The sequence below is a fragment of the Pangasianodon hypophthalmus genome, chromosome 24, assembly GCF_027358585.1.
Source record: "Pangasianodon hypophthalmus isolate fPanHyp1 chromosome 24, fPanHyp1.pri, whole genome shotgun sequence".
Taxonomy (NCBI): Eukaryota; Metazoa; Chordata; class Actinopteri; order Siluriformes; family Pangasiidae; genus Pangasianodon; species Pangasianodon hypophthalmus.
Window position 1 is genome coordinate 3,568,143 of NC_069733.1, and position 18,456 is coordinate 3,586,598.

Below are 18,456 nucleotides of genomic sequence, written 5' to 3' on the forward strand. Positions count from 1 at the left end.
CCGATCACGGATTGGCTAGGTGTATGGTCCACTTGTCCTCTCATACTTGCGCACATACATACACACGCATGAATGCATCTTTCTTAGTTTTCTTGAACGGAGCCATATACGCAAAGGTACAAAGTTACCACAATGCCAAGAGAGAAGCTCATCACATTGGAGAGTGACGGTAAATTGGGGTTTTTTGCTTTCAGATAATGTTATTAGTGAGTTCCTTATTTTTTTTTTTTTTACTGATTAGTGAATTAATGTGTTTAAAGCAAAGGCTGATCCATTGACTCATGTTGAATTCCTATTGAATATCAGTTATCAGGCTGCTATCTGAGTTCTTTTAAAGATTTGTTTTATCCAAAGTGAGTTTCTACCAACTACCAACTGAAAGTGAGTTGAAGACAAGAAGACCACAGACATTCACAGCTAATTACTAGTGTTGGAGAGCTAGGATTTCTATAAAGTTATTTAAATTAAAGAGCTACACCTCTGTGAGATGAAGAAGGTTATTTTTCAGTAGTAGTACAGAGTCTTCAGGCATTCCTTGACAGTTTTGAGTGAACTGAGCTGGGTAGTTCATTCCACCATCAAAAAACAAGTAAAAAGAGTTTGGTCTTAAGCTTTATTTCCACAGGCTTTTGGTATCACTAGGTGGTTCCACCAGTAACGCAACATAGGCACTTATGTAATGTAACAGTAATGTAACATAGGCACATATGTAGCTGCAGGAACTTTTTACTCCGTAAACTTGAACTTGACATGGGCTGCACTAGAGATGTAGTAGAGTGAGATGAATATATGACATAAATGCGTGTCTAGACCAGACTAATTTGACTTTTTTTTTCATTTACATAACCACAGCTATCATATATACTGATCTTGTGGTTGCCTGGGTGTGCCTATGCAGCTCTGTGTGTGTTTATGCCTGTATGTATATGTGTGTGTGTGTGTGTGTGTGTGTGTGTGTGTGTGTGTGTGTGTGTAAGTATGGTTGAATGAGCATCGCTTGACCTCGACCAGAGACCCTGAGGGTGTGTAACGACACAGAGAGAAACCTCCTCAATGCCCCTTTGTACCTGCTGTTTGACACTAGTACACTTGTAATGACCTCTGCAGCATACACAGCTTTGGTTACACTGGACACAAGTGATACAATAACTGTACAAGCTTTGCCAAGAACCTGAAAAACAAAATTTGGGAACATTTCGGGTTGAGATCAAAAGCTGAATATGAGACAATAGATCAGAATTTCAGCTTTCATTTCCTGATATTTACATCTAGATGTGTTAAGCATCTTAGAACATGGCACCTTTTGTTTGAACCCACCCATTTTTCTAGTGATAAGAAATATTGGATAATGTGACTGACAGGTGTTTCTTGTGTCCTGTTAGATTGATTGTTTAGACAATTAATAGCTCTGAATATTTACTTTTGGTTTCAGCCCTGGGTTTTGATTCGTTATTAAAAAAAAGGATAAACCAACATGAAGACCAGAGAGCTGTCTATGGGAGAAAAGTCAGCCATTCTGAAGCTGAGAAAAGACGGAATATCATTCAGAGCCATTGTGCAAGCATTGAGCATAGCCAATATAACAATTTGGAATGTCCTGAAAAAGAAAGAAACCACTGGTGTACTAACAGCCTGACATCAAACAGATCAGCCAAGGAAAACCACAGCAGTTGACGACAGAAACATTGCGAGAACTGTGAAGAAAAACCCAAGAACACCAGTTAGTGACATCATCAACAACCTCCAGAGGGCAGGGGTGAAGGTGTCATAATGCACCGTTTGAAGAAGACTTTGAGAGCAGAAATATAGAGGCCGTACCACAAGATGCAAATCACTTATCAGCAGTAAGAATCAGATTGGAATTTGCAAAGAAATACAAAGATGAGCCATAAAAGTTCTGGAACAAAGATTAACCTCTACCAAAGTGATGTAAAGGTCAAAGTGTGGAGAAAGAAAGCATCTGTTTATGATCCAAAACATACGAGCACATCAGTCAAACATGGTAGAGGTCATGAGTGTCATGGCTTGGGTTTGAATGGCTGCTTCTGGAACTGGCTCACTGAAACAGTCTACAGAAACATTCTGCCAATTTACAGAGAAATGCATCCAGTCTAATTGGGAGGAACTTCATCATGCAGCAAGATAATGACCCAAAACTCACTGAAAACAAAACAAAGGACTTGCTCAGGGGAAAAAAAGCCGACGGGTTTAGACTGGCCAAGTCAATCACCAGACTGTGTCCCAATTGAGCAGCATTTCACCTCCTGAAGAGGAGACTGAAAAGAGAAACCCCCCCAAAACAAACAACAACTGAAGGAAGCTGCGCTACATGCCTGGAAAAGCATCATAAAAGAAGAATGCAACAGTTTGGCGATGTCACTGGGTTGCCAGCTTGCTGCAATTATTGCAAGCAAGGGATATGCAACCAAATATTAAATAAGTGTTATTTACTTGAATTTATTTTCCTATACTTTTGCTCACCTAAAAACTGGGTGGTCCACCACATCTGGAGGCAAATATCAGGAAATGAAAGCTGAATTTAGACATTTTATGTACATCTTAAAGCTATACATATTGCGCTAACAAGGTTAAAAAAAATGTTAGTTTGGTTTTAAGGTTATCTTTAATATTTTTGAGCTGTTTTTCAGTAGGATCATTTCATGCACATTAACCTTACTGACATACTGACATTTATGTGATAATCAATGATTTCATGCTTTACTCTTAATAATATGGTGCCAGAGACAACTACCGTTTGCAGCTTCTCACACAGCTGATTAATGAGCTTGTCCCATTTCACTGGACATCTGGTACTTTCTCTTATAATTATTTACTCGTGTCTAAATGCCGTTTTCATTTTGTCTTTACAGTCAGCATTGATGTGGAGGATGGTAGGCCATAATGTTTCAACTGCGCATGATTTGGAAGATAACTAGGGTCCAAAAGTCATCTAATAGCACCAAGAACTGTTTTTATTTTCCTTTACATATTTGTTTCCTACATATATGTGATGACAGATTTCTACACAAATAGTTATAGCATTCACTCCATGCTTTATACAGTATATGCATTATAATCTGTCTTTGGTACTGCTTTTAATCAGTATAAAAAAATATATAATGACTTCTTGACAACACAGAAGGAAGAGAAATATTAAACTGAATTGTTTTATTTTTCATATCTAATTAAATAGTGCTTGGTGACCTTTGAACCCTATTGCATATACAAACACTCTTACACACACTTAGCTTCTCCTTAATAATTGTTTATACCTGATAAATATGTGATGCTGATAAACTAACCAAAATACCTATTTTTTGCAGGAGATAAAAGTGACAGTATTTACTTTGTTGATATTGATGTGGACGGAAGAAGGCAGCAACGAGAGATGGACAAAAAGAAGAGCGAAAGAAAGAGTAAAGTTGACAAGGGACAAGTGCAGAGGCTACGGCGAAAATCAGATCATCTTCACAACAGTGAAAGGAAAGGGATAAAGAGAGGAGGAGAGGTAGAGGAGATTCCCAAGGAAAGAAATAACAGTAAGAACAAGAGGACCATGAAACAGCAGGAGGTAGAAGGAGAAGAAGAAGAAGACGCAGAGAGGAAGATGAAAATTAAGCAAGAAAACAATCAAGAAAATAATCAATTAAAAAAGATGAATCAGGAATGGAAAAAGGCAATAGACAACAGGTAGGTTTATGTGAATAAAACAGTGTTAATCTGTAGTTATTACAGTATGAGTAACTAAAACTGTAGAATAGTAGGAAAATTAATTAAAATTAAGATTAAAATTAATAAATAAGAGTAGTAGTAATGAAGATAATAAAGGTAATAGTAATAAAATTATAACTCGTAGCAATAATAATAGTAATACTACTAAACTAGCAAACTTGTGCAGGTGATTAAAAAATGGATAAAATAAATAATTACAAGCAATTGAAATAAATCTAGTCTAATCATTTGTAATACAGCTTCAGTGGTCATATAATAAGCAAGTAAGATAAAAAAGAAGAAAAACAGCAAATTAATTTAAAAAAAGTAGTATATAAAACAATAAGTATTAGTAACAAAATATTGTACATAGTAGGAATAAAATAATATAATAGTACAAGTATTGGCAATAAAAATGCAAATTTATTGTAATGAAATCAGTGACATGATAGAAATAAAATGGTAAAACTAATAAAAATATATTAATTATATTAAAACAAAGTAATTAATTAATTAAATTACTCAAAATAATAATAATAATAATAATAATAATAATAATAATAATAAAGCAGTATAATTAATAGTAATAAAAATAATAATTATTAATATAATTATTTTTTAGTAAAAAAAAATGTTAAAAGAACTGCAAAAGTAGTATTAAAACGATGATAATAATTAAACATTAAAATGTATAGCAAAATTAATACTAGTACAGGTATTAAATACAGTGGCATGCGAAAGTTTGCGCACCCCTGGTCAAAATTTCTGTTTCTGTGAACAGTTAAGCAAGTGGAAGATGAAATAATCTCCAAAAAGCATCAAGTTAAACATGAAAGATTCTTTTGCAATATTTTAAGCAATATCAGTGTATTGTTTTTGATTTGTACAATTTTAGAGTGAAAAAGGGGAAAGCAGCACCCTGCAAAAGAATGGGAACCCCAGGAGACTTGAGCTCTCCGATAACTTTGACCAAGGTATCAGATCTTAATTAGCCTGTTAGGGTCATGGCTTGTTCAGTCATCATTAGGAAAGTCCAGGTGATGCAAATTTCAAAGCTTTATAAATACCCAGACTCCTCTAACCTTGTCCCAACAATCAGCAGCCATGGGTTCCTCTAAGCAGTTTCCTAACACTCTGAAAATGATGGACGCCCACAAAGCAGGAGAAGGCTATAAGAAAATAGCAAAGCGTTTTCAGGTGCCGATTTCCTCAATTCGGAATGTAATTAAGAAATGGCAGTTAAAAGGAACAGTGGAGGTCAAGATAAGGTCTGGAAGACCAAGAAAAATATCAGAGAGAACTGCTCGTAGGATTGCTAGAAAAGCAAGTCAGAACCCCCGTTTGACTGCAGAAGACCTCCAGGAAGATTTGGCAGACTCTGGAGTTGTGGTACACTTTTCAACTGTTCAGCAACACCTGCACAAATATGGCCTTCATGGAAGAGTCATCAGAAGAAAACCTCTCCTGCGTCCTCACCACAAAATTCAGCGTCTGAATTTTGCAAAAGAACATTTACACAAGCCTGATGCATTTTGGAAAAACGTCCTGTGGACCAATTAAAATAGAACTCTTTGGCCGCAATGAGCAAAGGTATGTTTGGAGAACAAAGGGCACAGAATTTCATTAAAAGAACACCAGTCCAGCTGTTAAGCATGGGGTTGTATTGCAGCCAGTGACACAGGGAACATTTCACGGGTAGAGGGAAGAATGGATTCAATTAAATTCGAACAAATTCTGGAAGAAAACATAACACCATCTGTAAAAAAAAGCTGAAGTTGAAAAGAGGATGTCTTCTACAAATGGATAATGATTCTAAACACACCTCAAAATCCACAATGGACTACCTCAAGAGGCGCGAGCTGAAGGTTTTGCCATGGCCCTCACAGTCTCCTGACCTAAACATCATTGAAAATTTGTAGATAGACCTCAAAAGAGCAGTGCGTGCAAGACGGCCCAGGAATCTCACAGAACTGGAAGACTGTTGTAAGGAAGAATGGGCGAAAATCCCTCAAACAAGAACTCAAAGACTCGTTTACAAGCTGTGATACTTGCCAAAGGGGGTGCTACTGGGTACAAACTATGCAGGGTGCCCAAACTTTTGCTGCGGGCCCTTTTCCTTTTCTGTTATTTTGAAAATGTAAAAGATGAAAATGAAAAAAAATGATTTTGTTTAAAATATAAAGAGAATGTGTCATCTGTAACTTTATGCCTTTTGGAGATCATTTCATCTTCCACTTGCTTAACTGTTCACATTAACAGAAATTTTGGCCAGGGGTGCCCAAACTTTTGCATGCCACTGTATTAAAGAAAAAATATTAAATCTCGTAAAAGTAATAATAAAATGTAAAAGTGGTCAGATTGGAAGGTCAAGATCTCAAATCTCAGGATACACTGTTACACTGTTGGGCCATTGAGCCAGACTCTTAAGATGGCATATGCAAATAAAAATGGTTTTATATATACAGTATATCTATGTATAATACAAATAAAGGTAATCTTTATGTCTGTCTTTTCTAAATAGAATGATTGTAGTGTGTTCACTTCATTTATTCATCTTCAGTAAACCCTGATCAGGGTTGCAGGGGGTCGTATACACACATTTACAAATATTTCCAAACTATGGGGTAATTTAGTATAGCCAATCCACCTCTTGGCATGATCTGGGAGGAGGAAGGAAACTGGAGAACCCAGAGGAAACCCATGTAAACACAGAGAGAACATGTGGAACTCCACACAGACAGTAACTCATGCTCAAGATTAAACCAGGGACCCTGGAGCTGTGAGGCAGCAACCCTACCCGCATATGACAACGATACGAAGAGGCATAAAGGCTGGCTAAAAAGACAAATCAAATGGCATGTTATCATATTATTCAAACTTCATAATTTGATGTTTTCCATAGCTCTGAGGCGAACTCTTCATCAGATGAAGAGTTTGTGGTGAACTCGCTGAGTGAGGAGGAGCTGGAGAAACTGATGGAAGCCATAGATGAGAGGAAGAAGTTCATCGCCACACTGAGAGCAAAACCTTGGCCAATGCACAAGAAACTGTCTATGCTCAGGTCAATCACACACATTACAGTATACACACAGATATGGCTTTATCCTGATCCACTGCACACAAATGTACCCAGGTTTATACATACCTATGTTTGTGGGCAAACCACACACTCACTATGTTAGTTTACTGGGGTCATAAGTGAAGGGTAACATACACACCCAAGCTTCTTTCCTGACTCATGTACAAAAAGATGCCTACATTGCAATGACATCAAAAACACAATCACAAACCTTATACTAAAAAGATGTAGTATATGCAGTCATTATAGGGTTATGTTGTAACACCTATACTTAGCGACCTTAATGATTGCAAAAAGAAAAAATATGAGTCATATAAGTCACACAGGACTCCTTATTATCTTCATCCTCCTGCATCTTTTTTTCTGCAACACAGGATGTCACAAGCATTTATAGAAAAGTACGACAGCACTGTAGGAAAATGCAAAGGAAAGAAGCTGTATGCCTACAAGGTCTTCATGATGAAGGTCAGCAGTCATGATCTGAAATTTAATATTCATCATGTTCATGCAAAAATCTGTTCATTATACCACTTATTTACCAACATAGTTGTTTCTTCATGGACTCTAAGTGGTTTGGGCTTTTGTATGTTTTGCGAGTTTTGTAATGTAGACGCTCAAAAAAATTAACATACTACGTATGCACATACACACACACACACATACACACAACGCAATGTTTCCTTATGGTGCATGAAATGGTGCATACTTCAAGTTGTTTTGTGTTTTGTGTCATGTAATACACTGCCCCTGCGTACTCAGAAATGGACAAAGTTTCAGAGACACTTCCATAACTTTAAGAAAGCCTGCATTCCATGGGAGATGAAGATCAAGGAAATTGAAAGTACGTTCAACCTTGTATGACCTGTGCTCCTGTTGATCGCTTTTAGCTTTTAAGGAATCACTTACCTCAGTTGCTTAGTTTTTAGAGTTATCAAACATGAACGGATGCACATTAGCAGTAGTCTTTTCAGCAAATTTAAAAATCTCACCAACTTGTCAATCCTCTCTGATGATGTATTTGTATCCTCCTTCAGGTCATTTTGGCTCATCAGTAGCTTCCTATTTTATACTTCTGCGATGGATGTTTGGCATCAACATAATTCTCTTTGTCCTGTCCTTTGGGCTTGTTATGTTTCCTGAGGTAAGGAAAATGTTGGCTTCAATATATTCCATGGAAAGTTGCGCATAAACACTTTAACAATATTATGGCACTAAAAGCTATGGCTGGCTAAAACATCTCTTAGCATCTGTTTGAGCATTCCTATTTACTTTTGAACTGGACAATTCCAAAGAAAGGGTAGGGGGCATTCTTTCACAGTGGCTGGGGTCCCCGGCCAAAACGTAACCCAATGCCTTTACAGGGTTTTCCATAAACTCAGACCTGCAGAGAAGAACTACATTGACATTGTATAAACAGATCATAAGAATCTGAAAAACACCTTAACCCTTGACAAGCTGGATGAGCCATCTTCTTTTCTTGATTCCAATATTCTTCACCTCCCATCACCCAGGATCTAAGAACACCAAAGCTAAGTAACCACACGTAGTGACCACTGGTCATATGGGTGCTACAAAGAATTACCATCTACCTGAATGCTAAGTAATGGTCAGAATTCATGTTAAGTATAATTCACTGTGTTTGAAGGTAATCCTCCACCTTTGGTCATCCCAACGTCTTTGCTAACTGGTAAACTACTTCCCCATTGCCCCTGGTCTCAAATAGCCTTCAACCGTGAGATCTGATCTATTGGCCATTCTTTTTGTCATTAACCACTTCTCAAAATTTCTGAGACATATCCCTGCCAGCTCTACCCATAGCTATGCCCAAGGATGCAGAAGCAGTGGATGAGTGCTTTCAAGAAAAATATGGAAGCTTGGGAAACAGCCCACAGACATCTATAGCAGGCTGTTCAATGGCCTAAAGAATTTGTGTGATCATCACCTCACCTCATTTGCCTCATTCACTTGTCACTGAAAACTCTGAAAACTGGCAGTTCAGTATTGCATATCACCACGGTTCCATGTCTCTCTCTTCAAACCTGTATTTCCTGGTCCATTGGATGAGGGATGTCCAGCTGAAACAGATTTGTGGACCCAAGGAGTTGTCCTGGGACCCTGCACAAGACATCTCGGATCATGCACCACTCTAAGAGTTTCACAGAAGCCAACCAAACCATCCATCTGCACACAACAAAAGAAAATACATCTAAAACCAGTCATGGGGGCTTTGGAAGAGTTTGTTATTGAGATGTTTTATCATTTGAGCTTCTTGCTGGGATCCAAGTAGAAAAGAAAAAAAAAAACAGTAAAAAGAAAAAGCCAAATACTACAGGCTGATTAAATTGCCCACGTTTTGCCACGTATGTACCATAATGCCATGATTGTAAATTAATGATCCAACAATATTATCATATTACTATGTTCGTAGGAAGGGAAGCCGCTTGAAGCTCTCTCATCCTACATCCAGATGCAAGAGTTTTATCATAGTATCATGTATCTGGATGTCTGGTTCATGTTGAAAAACCTAGAGTTACCTTTCTGTATCTATATTATTCAACAGCAGAGACCTAGATAGCAGGTTGTAATCTGCTGTATAACAAATCTGCTCTAGATATCCAATATCTCTCTAATTCTCTCTCTACAGGCATTAATGGGGAAGCCATATGGGAGTATTCCCAGGAAGACAATCCCCAAGCAAGAACAAGCCAGTGCTTTGGATTTTGACGTCATATATGACATTGGGGTCAGCAAATCTTTGGGATTTTATGCACTTGCACTGTTGCACTGTTTAAGCATGGTGATAATGAATAGCTTAATTAGCATAGTTTTAAACCAATACTGTAACATGAATAGCCTGTGTGTTTTTTTACAGGGTTACCTTAAGTATTCTGTCATGTTTTATGGCTACTACAACAACCAGAGAACAATTGGCTGGCTCAGGTTCCGCATGCCCCTGTGCTACTTTGTGGTTTCGATGGCCAGCATGGCTTACAATTACATGGTGGTCATTAGAAGGTGAGTGTGGGACATCATTTCCGATCATGGTCGATACCATGTATCCAGGTAGGGGAAATAAATATTTGGACACATATGTTTTGTTATTTAATATACTTCTAGTGCATTTATCCACTTCAAAGTTTTCACACATATTGCCTTTGATATTGTTCTTATAAATATGAACAGAAAAGCATGTATTTATAAGCATAAACAAAGATATGTTTAAAAAAAAATGAAACTGAGTCAAGATTCAAGATATGTTTATAATGAAATTGATATGGTAAGAAAGCAATTAGGGTTTTGCCACATGGTGGTTTAATTTTGGCCTATTCTTCTTGGCGAATCATCATTTTGATTGACATCATGCCAAATTTAGATCCTGTGCAGTTAGGTAGCTGACAGAACCGTTCCACAACACACAATCTAGTTAGTTGTGTACAAGGCCTGTGATGTTTCAGGCTCAGTGTGCATATTATTCACAACAGATTTTGCCAAGGCCTTTGCTGTAGATCACACAGTGGCAGTACAGTGCCCCCTCGATCTTGGAGTGAGACCGGGCCTCAGTCCATGGATCTGCAGATTCATGGCTGACCGTCACCAGAAGGTGCGCTATCAGGGACATCTCTCTGATTGGGACTACTTAACATGTGGCCTTTTGCAGGAAACCATACTAGGGCTTGTTGTCTTCTTAGTACTGATTAACAGTGCTCTCCAGGATGGAACAGATCACTGGAAATATGTGGATGATATGACATTGGCCCAGATGTGGACATCCCAACTACCCTGTACCTTCCAACAGACCCTGAATGGTCATAATATTTGGGTAAAGGAGCATAAAATGAAACTCAACCCAAAGAAATGTAAAGTTTTACACCAGCATGAGACATACACTAGCCAGGCCAACCCTCTCCAATGATCAGAATATATTGGAAGTTTGTGACACAGTCAAAGTCCTGGGGGTTACCATCCAGGGTAACTTGAGATGGGACAGTCAGGTGGACCACTTGTTGACCTCAGCCAACAGGAAGCTTTTTGCTCTGTGTCATCTAAAGAAATTTGGAGTCTGCTACCCAGAACTGGTTTCGATCTGGTGCTGGAGTATGCAGTCCCTGTCGGGAACATTTCTATGACTAGCCAGGCTAAAAGACTGGAAAGTGTGCAGAAACCGGCTTGTAAAATCATACTTGGTCAGAGGTACTCAGGGTACCTAGAGGCCCTCTGCACTCTCAGATTGTACACTCTAGAAGAGAGACACACTTAACTGTTGGCTTTGCAAGAAAGCTGTTTAAGTCCAACTTCGGTGAGAAGCTCCCAGGGAGGAGCTCACATGTCGCCAGACAAGGAATTCAAACAAATTGACCATCCCAAGATGCTGAACCGAGAGATAAAGGAGATCACCAATCCCCTATATGTGCAGAATTTAGTTTTGTGATACGAGATATAGATCTTAGATTAATTAATTGTACATTTTCAATTGTGGTTCATTTTGGTTTATTTTAAATTTTTGGTATACTTAGTATTGATGTTTCATTGTAACAGCAAAATAATTCAGTGTTTTTCATGACAGTTGTCTTTATGAACCTGTAATAATGCTGAAAGGTCAATAAAACAAAACATAAAAACCAAACAAGGTTTGTCTCCTCCTATTACGGAAATGGTATATTGCACCACCTATTGGTCACCTTTCCTAACATTTGTCCACAGCATGGCACACAACACCAGTGAAAGTAGTGGAGGAGATGACACCAACTTTAATTACAGCTGGAAAATATTCACCAGTTGGGATTACCTCATTGGAAACCCGGAGACAGCCGACAACAAGTTTGCCTCCAACACCACAAACATTAAGGTGAGTATGTGTGTGTGTGTGTGTGTGTGTGTTTTAAATTGTCTGTATGGACCTTGATGGTTCTTCTCCTAAGGAAGCCCTTGCTGACGAGAAGGAGACTCAAAAGGTTACAAACTTCCGCGTGACGTTACTCTTCCGTCTCCTGGCCAACTTTCTGATTATCTCCATTCTGGCAGGAAGTGGGTATCTAATCTATTATGTAGCGCGCAGGTCTGAAAATTTTCTCCGGGATGGGATGAACAAGCACAACTGGTGGGAAAGAAATGAAGTAAGAATCCTGTATGTGTCCTTCTATGTATGTATGTTTTTCTGTTTCTCAGTATGCATGTCCTAGATGGTGTCCACTATGAAAAAAAAACACAAAACTGATATAATTCCAAACCTTTTTTTTTTTTTCAGGTGAACATAGTGATGTCTCTGTTAACCACGTTCGGTCCAATGTTTTTTGAGGCAATAAGCCATTTGGAGAATTATCACCCACGCATTTCCCTGTGCTGGCAGCTGGGCCGTGTCTTTGCCCTTTACGCAGGCAACCTCTATAGCTTCCTCATAGCCATCGTTGACCAGGTCAGATTCACGGTAAGTCATGGGAGCGCATCGCTGCTTTGGAAAGAGATGCAAACTAGAGTGTGGATTTGGAGGATTTGTAGCACAATGCTGGTAAATCCTGCTCCCTTGGGCACTGACAGCATATTACATTTTCTTTGGCCCATTTTAGTTCGGAGATTGTTGTATATCTGAGCCATTCAGAAAAATAAAAAATCTCTAGCCAATTGTCTGTTCTTTGGTTATAAATTCAGACCCACACTCTGGCAAGATTTGCAGACAGATAACAGGTGGTATTGGAAAAATCCCGTCACAGATTCTTCTACTCAAGAGAAATGTAGCAACCTTCCAGACAAATGTCAGTGTGAAAATGTGAACAGTATGTTAGAAGAGTATTATTGTTTGTTTACTTGTTTACCAGATGGCTGAAGAAGAGGAAATGAAGGTTAATCTGACCATTTGGCAGTCTCACATGTATAACAGGTCCACAGCGGAGAATTCGACTGGTTCTCCATTCAGAGTGGATCCTGCAGATGTACCCAGAGGGCCTTGCTGGGAGACTTTGGTGGGACAGGTATCTATCTATCTATCTATCTATGCTAAGAAAGGGTATATTTATTAATCATCTTGGTTTTTGACTTACAGTGTTGTTATAAAATGATGATATTCATTTTATGGCTAGGCTTACACTAATGCTGATTATTAATAAAAATGCAAGATTGGTGGATTAAATGGCAGCAGTACACCATGTATAATGATGTGCATAAACCAATGCAGGAAAAAAACCTTAGACCATAGTACATACATGTCCTTTATTCATCACTGAAAACTTTTTAAGCACAAAAATGCTTAGTGGAAAAAGTGGCAAGCCTTGAAGACACTCTCTCTCTCTCTCTCTCTCTCTCTCTCTCTCTCTCCCTTCCTAGGAGTTTGTACGTATGCTGATTACAGACACATTGACTTTTTACATTGTGCTGCTGATCAATGACTTCTTCCGAGCAGTTGTGATTCGTTTCCTCAACCACTGCTGGTGCTGGGACCTGGAGTACAGCTTTGTGAGCATTCATGTCACTTCCTTCTTCAAGAGTTGTACAACACTTTAACCATTATGTTCCAAAGTGGCTGAATTTCTATAAAAGGCATGAAAAAAAATTGTAAAAAAAAAAAAAAAAAGGCATATTCACTGTATTATTTTCTAGTGATTTTGAGCAACAACCCAATCATTTAATACACTACAGTATTTTACAGTATTTTATTGAGTTAATTATTAAGCCATTCAATAAATAATTCCATAATTATAATTATAAGCAATAAATCATGACAGGCAAAGTTGCTATGGGAACATAATCAAAGACAGAGTGGTGTGATGCCGTTACCACCCGAAGTTGATCATTTTCCAAAAATAAGCACATCCCAAGTGTTTTATTCCTTTCATACCACAACAATTTACCAATTAAAAAGAATGACACAAAATACTTTTTATTTTGCTTTATTACATTTAACATTGGGAAACGTCCATAAAACAAGATAGTTCCTGTTATTAGCAGCAACAAACAGTCATTTTTTCATCAACCTCTCTTTATTTAAGATAATACAATGACAAAAGCAGCTTGTCACGTTACCAAGAAAGCACAAAGCACAAACTGGTGTGGCTGTGAGAACCTCTGACTGTTACAAAGCACTGACACTGCCATAGATGAGTCCTGCCCTAAATATTAAATAAATGTCTTGTCGCACAAAACTTCACCATATTAACAAATACACATTTTTTTTGTTGTTTTTTTAAATTTATTTATGTTGATCGTCCACCATAATTGTCATTTCTATAGAAATATTGCAGCTGGCACTATTGTCCAGGCTGCTGTTACGGAAAATTAATCAAAAACTTCTGACCAATCAGATTTAATTTTGCTTTTTAAAGTTGAAGTGTTTTTTTTTTTTTTTTTGCAATACTTTCCAGAACATCATAAACTGACTGAGACTAAAACACAGCCCTGTCTGTTATCCTGATGTGAACACCAGTATATCAATCATACTTAAGCACAAGACTGTTTTTCTTATTTGTAGCCGTGCTATTCGTTGTTCGATCTGAGTGGGAACTTGCTCACCCTCATATTCAACCAAGGAATGATCTGGTAGGATGATCTTTTCTATTTTCTTTATTATTTTACCTATGTGTACAATACCTGGTCCAAATTGAGTTAATTATTTTGTTTATGTGTGTGCGTGTGTGTGTGTGTGTGTGTGTGTGTATTTCAGCATGGGGACGTTATACGCCCCCTGTCTTCCCGCACTCAACCTCATCAGACTGCAAACGTCCATGTATATACAAGCCTGGGGTGTCATGTGCTGCAATATCCCTCATACACGCATCTTCAAAGCCTCATATTCTAGCAACTTATACATGGCCATACTGCTGGTCATCATCTTCATCTCCACACTGCCGGTCATCTTCACCGTTGTCTCTATGCCTCCATCCTTTGACTGCGGGCCTTTCAGGTACTGAAGGAGCAACACAACATCCAGAGTTCAAAGGTTTTTCCTCATATTAACTTAGCATGCTCTTTATATACAATGTTTGTCTTATATTAGTGAAGGACACTTGAATCTGAGGAACTCAATCTGTTATAGGTTTGTTAGATCTTCAGTACTGATGAAATAAGAACAGATGTTAGTACAGGACTCATATTTCTCTACTATACTGAAAAATATCAGCGAGACTCAAGGGGAAGGTGTACAAGACAGTGGTGAGACCGGCTATGCTGTATGGTTTAGAGACAGTGGCACTGATGAAGAGACAGGAGTCAGAGCTAGAGGTGGCAGAGCTGAAGATGTTGAGGTTCTCTTTGGGAGTGACAAGGATGGACAGGATTAGGAACGAGTACATCAGAGGGCCAGCTCATGTTGGACGTTTGGGGGACAAAGTTAGGGAGGCCAGATTAAGATGGTTTGGACATGTTCAGAGGAGGGAGAGTGAGTATATTGGTAGGAGAATGTTGGACATGGAGCTGCCAGGCAGGAGGCTAAGAGGAAGGCCAAAGAGGAGGGATATGGAGGTAATAAATGAGGATATGAAGCTAGTGGGTGCAAGTGTTGAGGATGCAGAAGATATGGATAGGTGGAGAGTGATGATTCGCTGTTGCGACCCCTGAAGGGAAAAGCCGAAAGAAGAAGAAGAAGAAGAAGACTGTACATATCGCCTCTCCTCTACTCTACCACTAGGGTGCACCAGATGGCAATGTTTAATTAACACTTTCATCAGTGTCATCAGTACACTCTTGTCAACTTATACTCATGTGCGCACACACAAACACACACACACACACACACACACACCCACACACACACACCATCAGGATGATCCTCCAAGTATAGGAAGGACTTTTGTGTGTCTGTTTACATAAATATGACTTAATATTGCTATTAAGTCATATATGAGATATACTGTATTTTTCAATATATAAAATTAATTGTAAAATGAAAAGAGATGAATTGGGACATAACACTCCTATTTCACTATTTCAGTGGGAAACAACACATGTATGATGTGATCCCAGAGTCGCTGGAGATGGATTTTCCAATCTGGCTCGGAAAAGCGCTCAGCTACATCTCAAACCCGGGACTGGTCCTGCCTTTCCTACTGTTCCTGATGTAAGCACAAGTGTAGAGACATATTAATGATAACACTAGGAAAAGTACAATATAATCATTCAACCAATAATCTACAGTTTAAGGTAAAAGTTTGGGCACCCCTGGTCAAATTATATCTTTTTTAACAAACTTGTGCAATAACAAATTTTAATGCACCAGTACAGACTATTTGTGGAATTTAAAGTATTGGGGAAAAAACCTGTAAAAACTTTTATATTTAGAAAAGCAACAAAACATTTTTAATTTGACCAGGGGTGACTAAATTTTTGGCACAAAATTGTATAATTTTTAAATAATATATAGTTTTTTCTATGTTTTATAAGAATGCGAATAGTAATAATGTAATAATATTATGAATAATATGAATAGAATTAGTATAATTAAGAATATTAAAAATGTAATAATATAAAGAGTGTATACAGTTGTAATATCCTTAAAAATGTTCAATATTTTTTCTCTTTTTGTTTTAGCCTCACGATTTATTACCTATATGTCACATCTAAAACATACAAGCAGGCCAACCTTGATCTGAAAAAGAAACTGAAGGCTGTAAGTTGAAAAATGACTGATTTTTGGGCAAATAATCAGTTAATACTGAACTCATACAATCACTTAAGTATATATATATATATATATATATATACAACACAACAAAGTCCAGCTTACTGCTTTGGCTGGTCCAATACACATGATTCAATGCAGACTTGGTCATTTACAGAGTTTTAGCATAGAAAACAGTGAAATTGCATGATGCATATTTTACTATTTAAAGGAATAACACTGCTGTGCTGTATTTCTCGAAAAAAAAAAAAAAAAAAAAAAACAGCAAAGTGAGGAGAATAGAAGTAGGAGCAAACTTGAAGCAAAGAAGATGGATGAATATTTGGAGAAGACCAAAAATATGGCTGCCACAGAACAACAGGACAAGCAGGGAAACAACAATTTGTCTTTGAAAGGTGAGTGTACTAACAGTGTCAATGAAAGGTGAGTGTACTAACAGTGTCACTTTTCAATGGTATGGACAGTGACTGTGAAGCTGAGAACCTTTCGCTGGAGTTCTGGGCAGTAGCGTCTGCCATTATTGGTAGGATTGCTGGGTTCATCCGCAGCATAAATGTTTGAACTCTGGTCCCCAAACATAGATACACTTATTTGATGTTGCATATTCTAGTACTACTACTACTAATAATAATAATCTATCTATATATAATACAACATGTCTCAAACACATAACATTTAATAAAACACACCCGAAAACACTAATACCAAAATAGACTTCAAATGACTCACTTTCTCTCACATTCTCTCTCTCTCTCTCTCTCTCTCTCTCTCTCTCTCCAGCTAGAGACAGCAGCAAGAGCAGCGGACAGAGTTATCTTCCTCCTCCTCCGCATATTTACAGTGGGGGTCGAGGTTCTGGCCTCAAATACTCTCGCAGACCTACTTACACTCGACCCCCGGCACCCCGGTCTCACCTCATGCACGGGCAACTTCCAGGATTTCCGCCATATTAAAGAAGTAGAAGAAGTCAGAAGATAGAGCGGGTCACATCAGACACTATGATATATTTCATCTTGTGTTTCTTTATCACTAATTGCTCCTGGAGAGTCAGTTCTCTGCTGAATTTATTTTCTATCCAGATTAACATAGCTTCTGAAGTGTTTCATTAAATACGATGGAATTCATTTAGTTAATTATTATATTACTTTTGCTAGTCTTTAACATAGACAAGTAGTAAGATAGACTGCGTTGTTTATGTGCTCAGATAAAACCTGGATTGTCTCGGATTTAATGATTCTGCAGTGCGGATGCTCAGCTGAATAAATCATTTCGGGTTTAGCAATAGACAACATCATAATTCAAATTTAATATAAGCATCATTTTGTTGTGGTTGTTTGCTTTATAATAATGATAATGGACTGAAGACACAATTGAAGACCACATTTTGTTCTTTACATAATAGAAAAACAAAAAAGCAAGAGAAAAAATGAAAAATAAACAGTCAAATAAACATCTAATAGGCCTAATAATTATCGCATCAATCACTGGTTTGATTTAACAATATGGCTTCCGCCTCTTTAACATAGAACTAGCTCTTTTTTGAACTAGAAATACAGCAACAGAAAGCTTGAAGTTTAGGAACTTTAATCGTTTATATATATAAATATATATATATATATATATAGATAGATAGATACGTATGTTGCACTGACAATTTTATTATGCACAATTATTTTAACATAGCTACAAGACACTAAATTGGCTATTTGTCAAATTAATAAAATAATGCCAATGTTTCCATTAAAAACAAAAACAAAACATAGTCATGGTATAAAGGAAAAGCTGACCAAGCAAACATCTGCTACAATTCCAACTCATTTTAAACTTTGTTCATAATTTTATCCATAAAAAAACTGGTCTCACATTAAGGTGCTGTGTTAATGGCCTCAAATGATATTCCATAGTGTTTATGAGTTTAAAAACATGAATTTCAGCATGAATTTCAATGTGGTTATATCAAGCTCTCAGACCTTGACCTCTCACTATGCAAGCGTAGTAGCTCAACTCTGAATATGGGCCTATTAGAATAATCTGGAGAAAAGTAGGAAACAAGGTACAGAAA

General features: G+C 37.6%; 1 protein-coding gene across 1 annotated transcript; it reads left to right on the forward strand.

The window, feature by feature from the left end:
* The first annotated feature begins 1,444 nt into the window (after nucleotides 1–1,444).
* tmc1 (transmembrane channel-like 1) lies at nucleotides 1,445–18,456 on the forward strand. Its single transcript, XM_053228740.1, has 17 exons — nucleotides 1,445–3,690; nucleotides 6,614–6,772; nucleotides 7,165–7,631; nucleotides 7,825–7,931; nucleotides 9,435–9,533; nucleotides 9,663–9,805; nucleotides 11,492–11,636; nucleotides 11,710–11,904; nucleotides 12,036–12,215; nucleotides 12,604–12,756; nucleotides 13,109–13,237; nucleotides 14,250–14,317; nucleotides 14,442–14,681; nucleotides 15,708–15,833; nucleotides 16,304–16,382; nucleotides 16,660–16,789; nucleotides 17,175–18,456. The coding sequence occupies exons 3-17, from the start codon at nucleotides 7,481–7,483 to the stop codon at nucleotides 17,345–17,347; spliced, it is 2,118 nt and encodes a 705-aa protein (XP_053084715.1). The 5' UTR covers nucleotides 1,445–3,690; nucleotides 6,614–6,772; nucleotides 7,165–7,480; the 3' UTR covers nucleotides 17,348–18,456.

What these genes read in the sequence shown, in the direction of transcription:
- tmc1 (XM_053228740.1), top strand. Translation starts at nt 7,481, where the DNA reads ATGAAATGGTGCATACTTCAAGTTGTTTTGTGTTTTGTGTCATGTAAT. An exon ending in TTGACCAGGTCAGATTCACG is followed by an intron (nt 12,216 to 12,603) that starts GTAAGTCATGGG and finishes CTTGTTTACCAG; the next exon opens with ATGGCTGAAGAAGAGGAAAT. An exon ending in CAACAATTTGTCTTTGAAAG is followed by an intron (nt 16,790 to 17,174) that starts GTGAGTGTACTA and finishes CTCTCTCTCCAG; the next exon opens with CTAGAGACAGCAGCAAGAGC.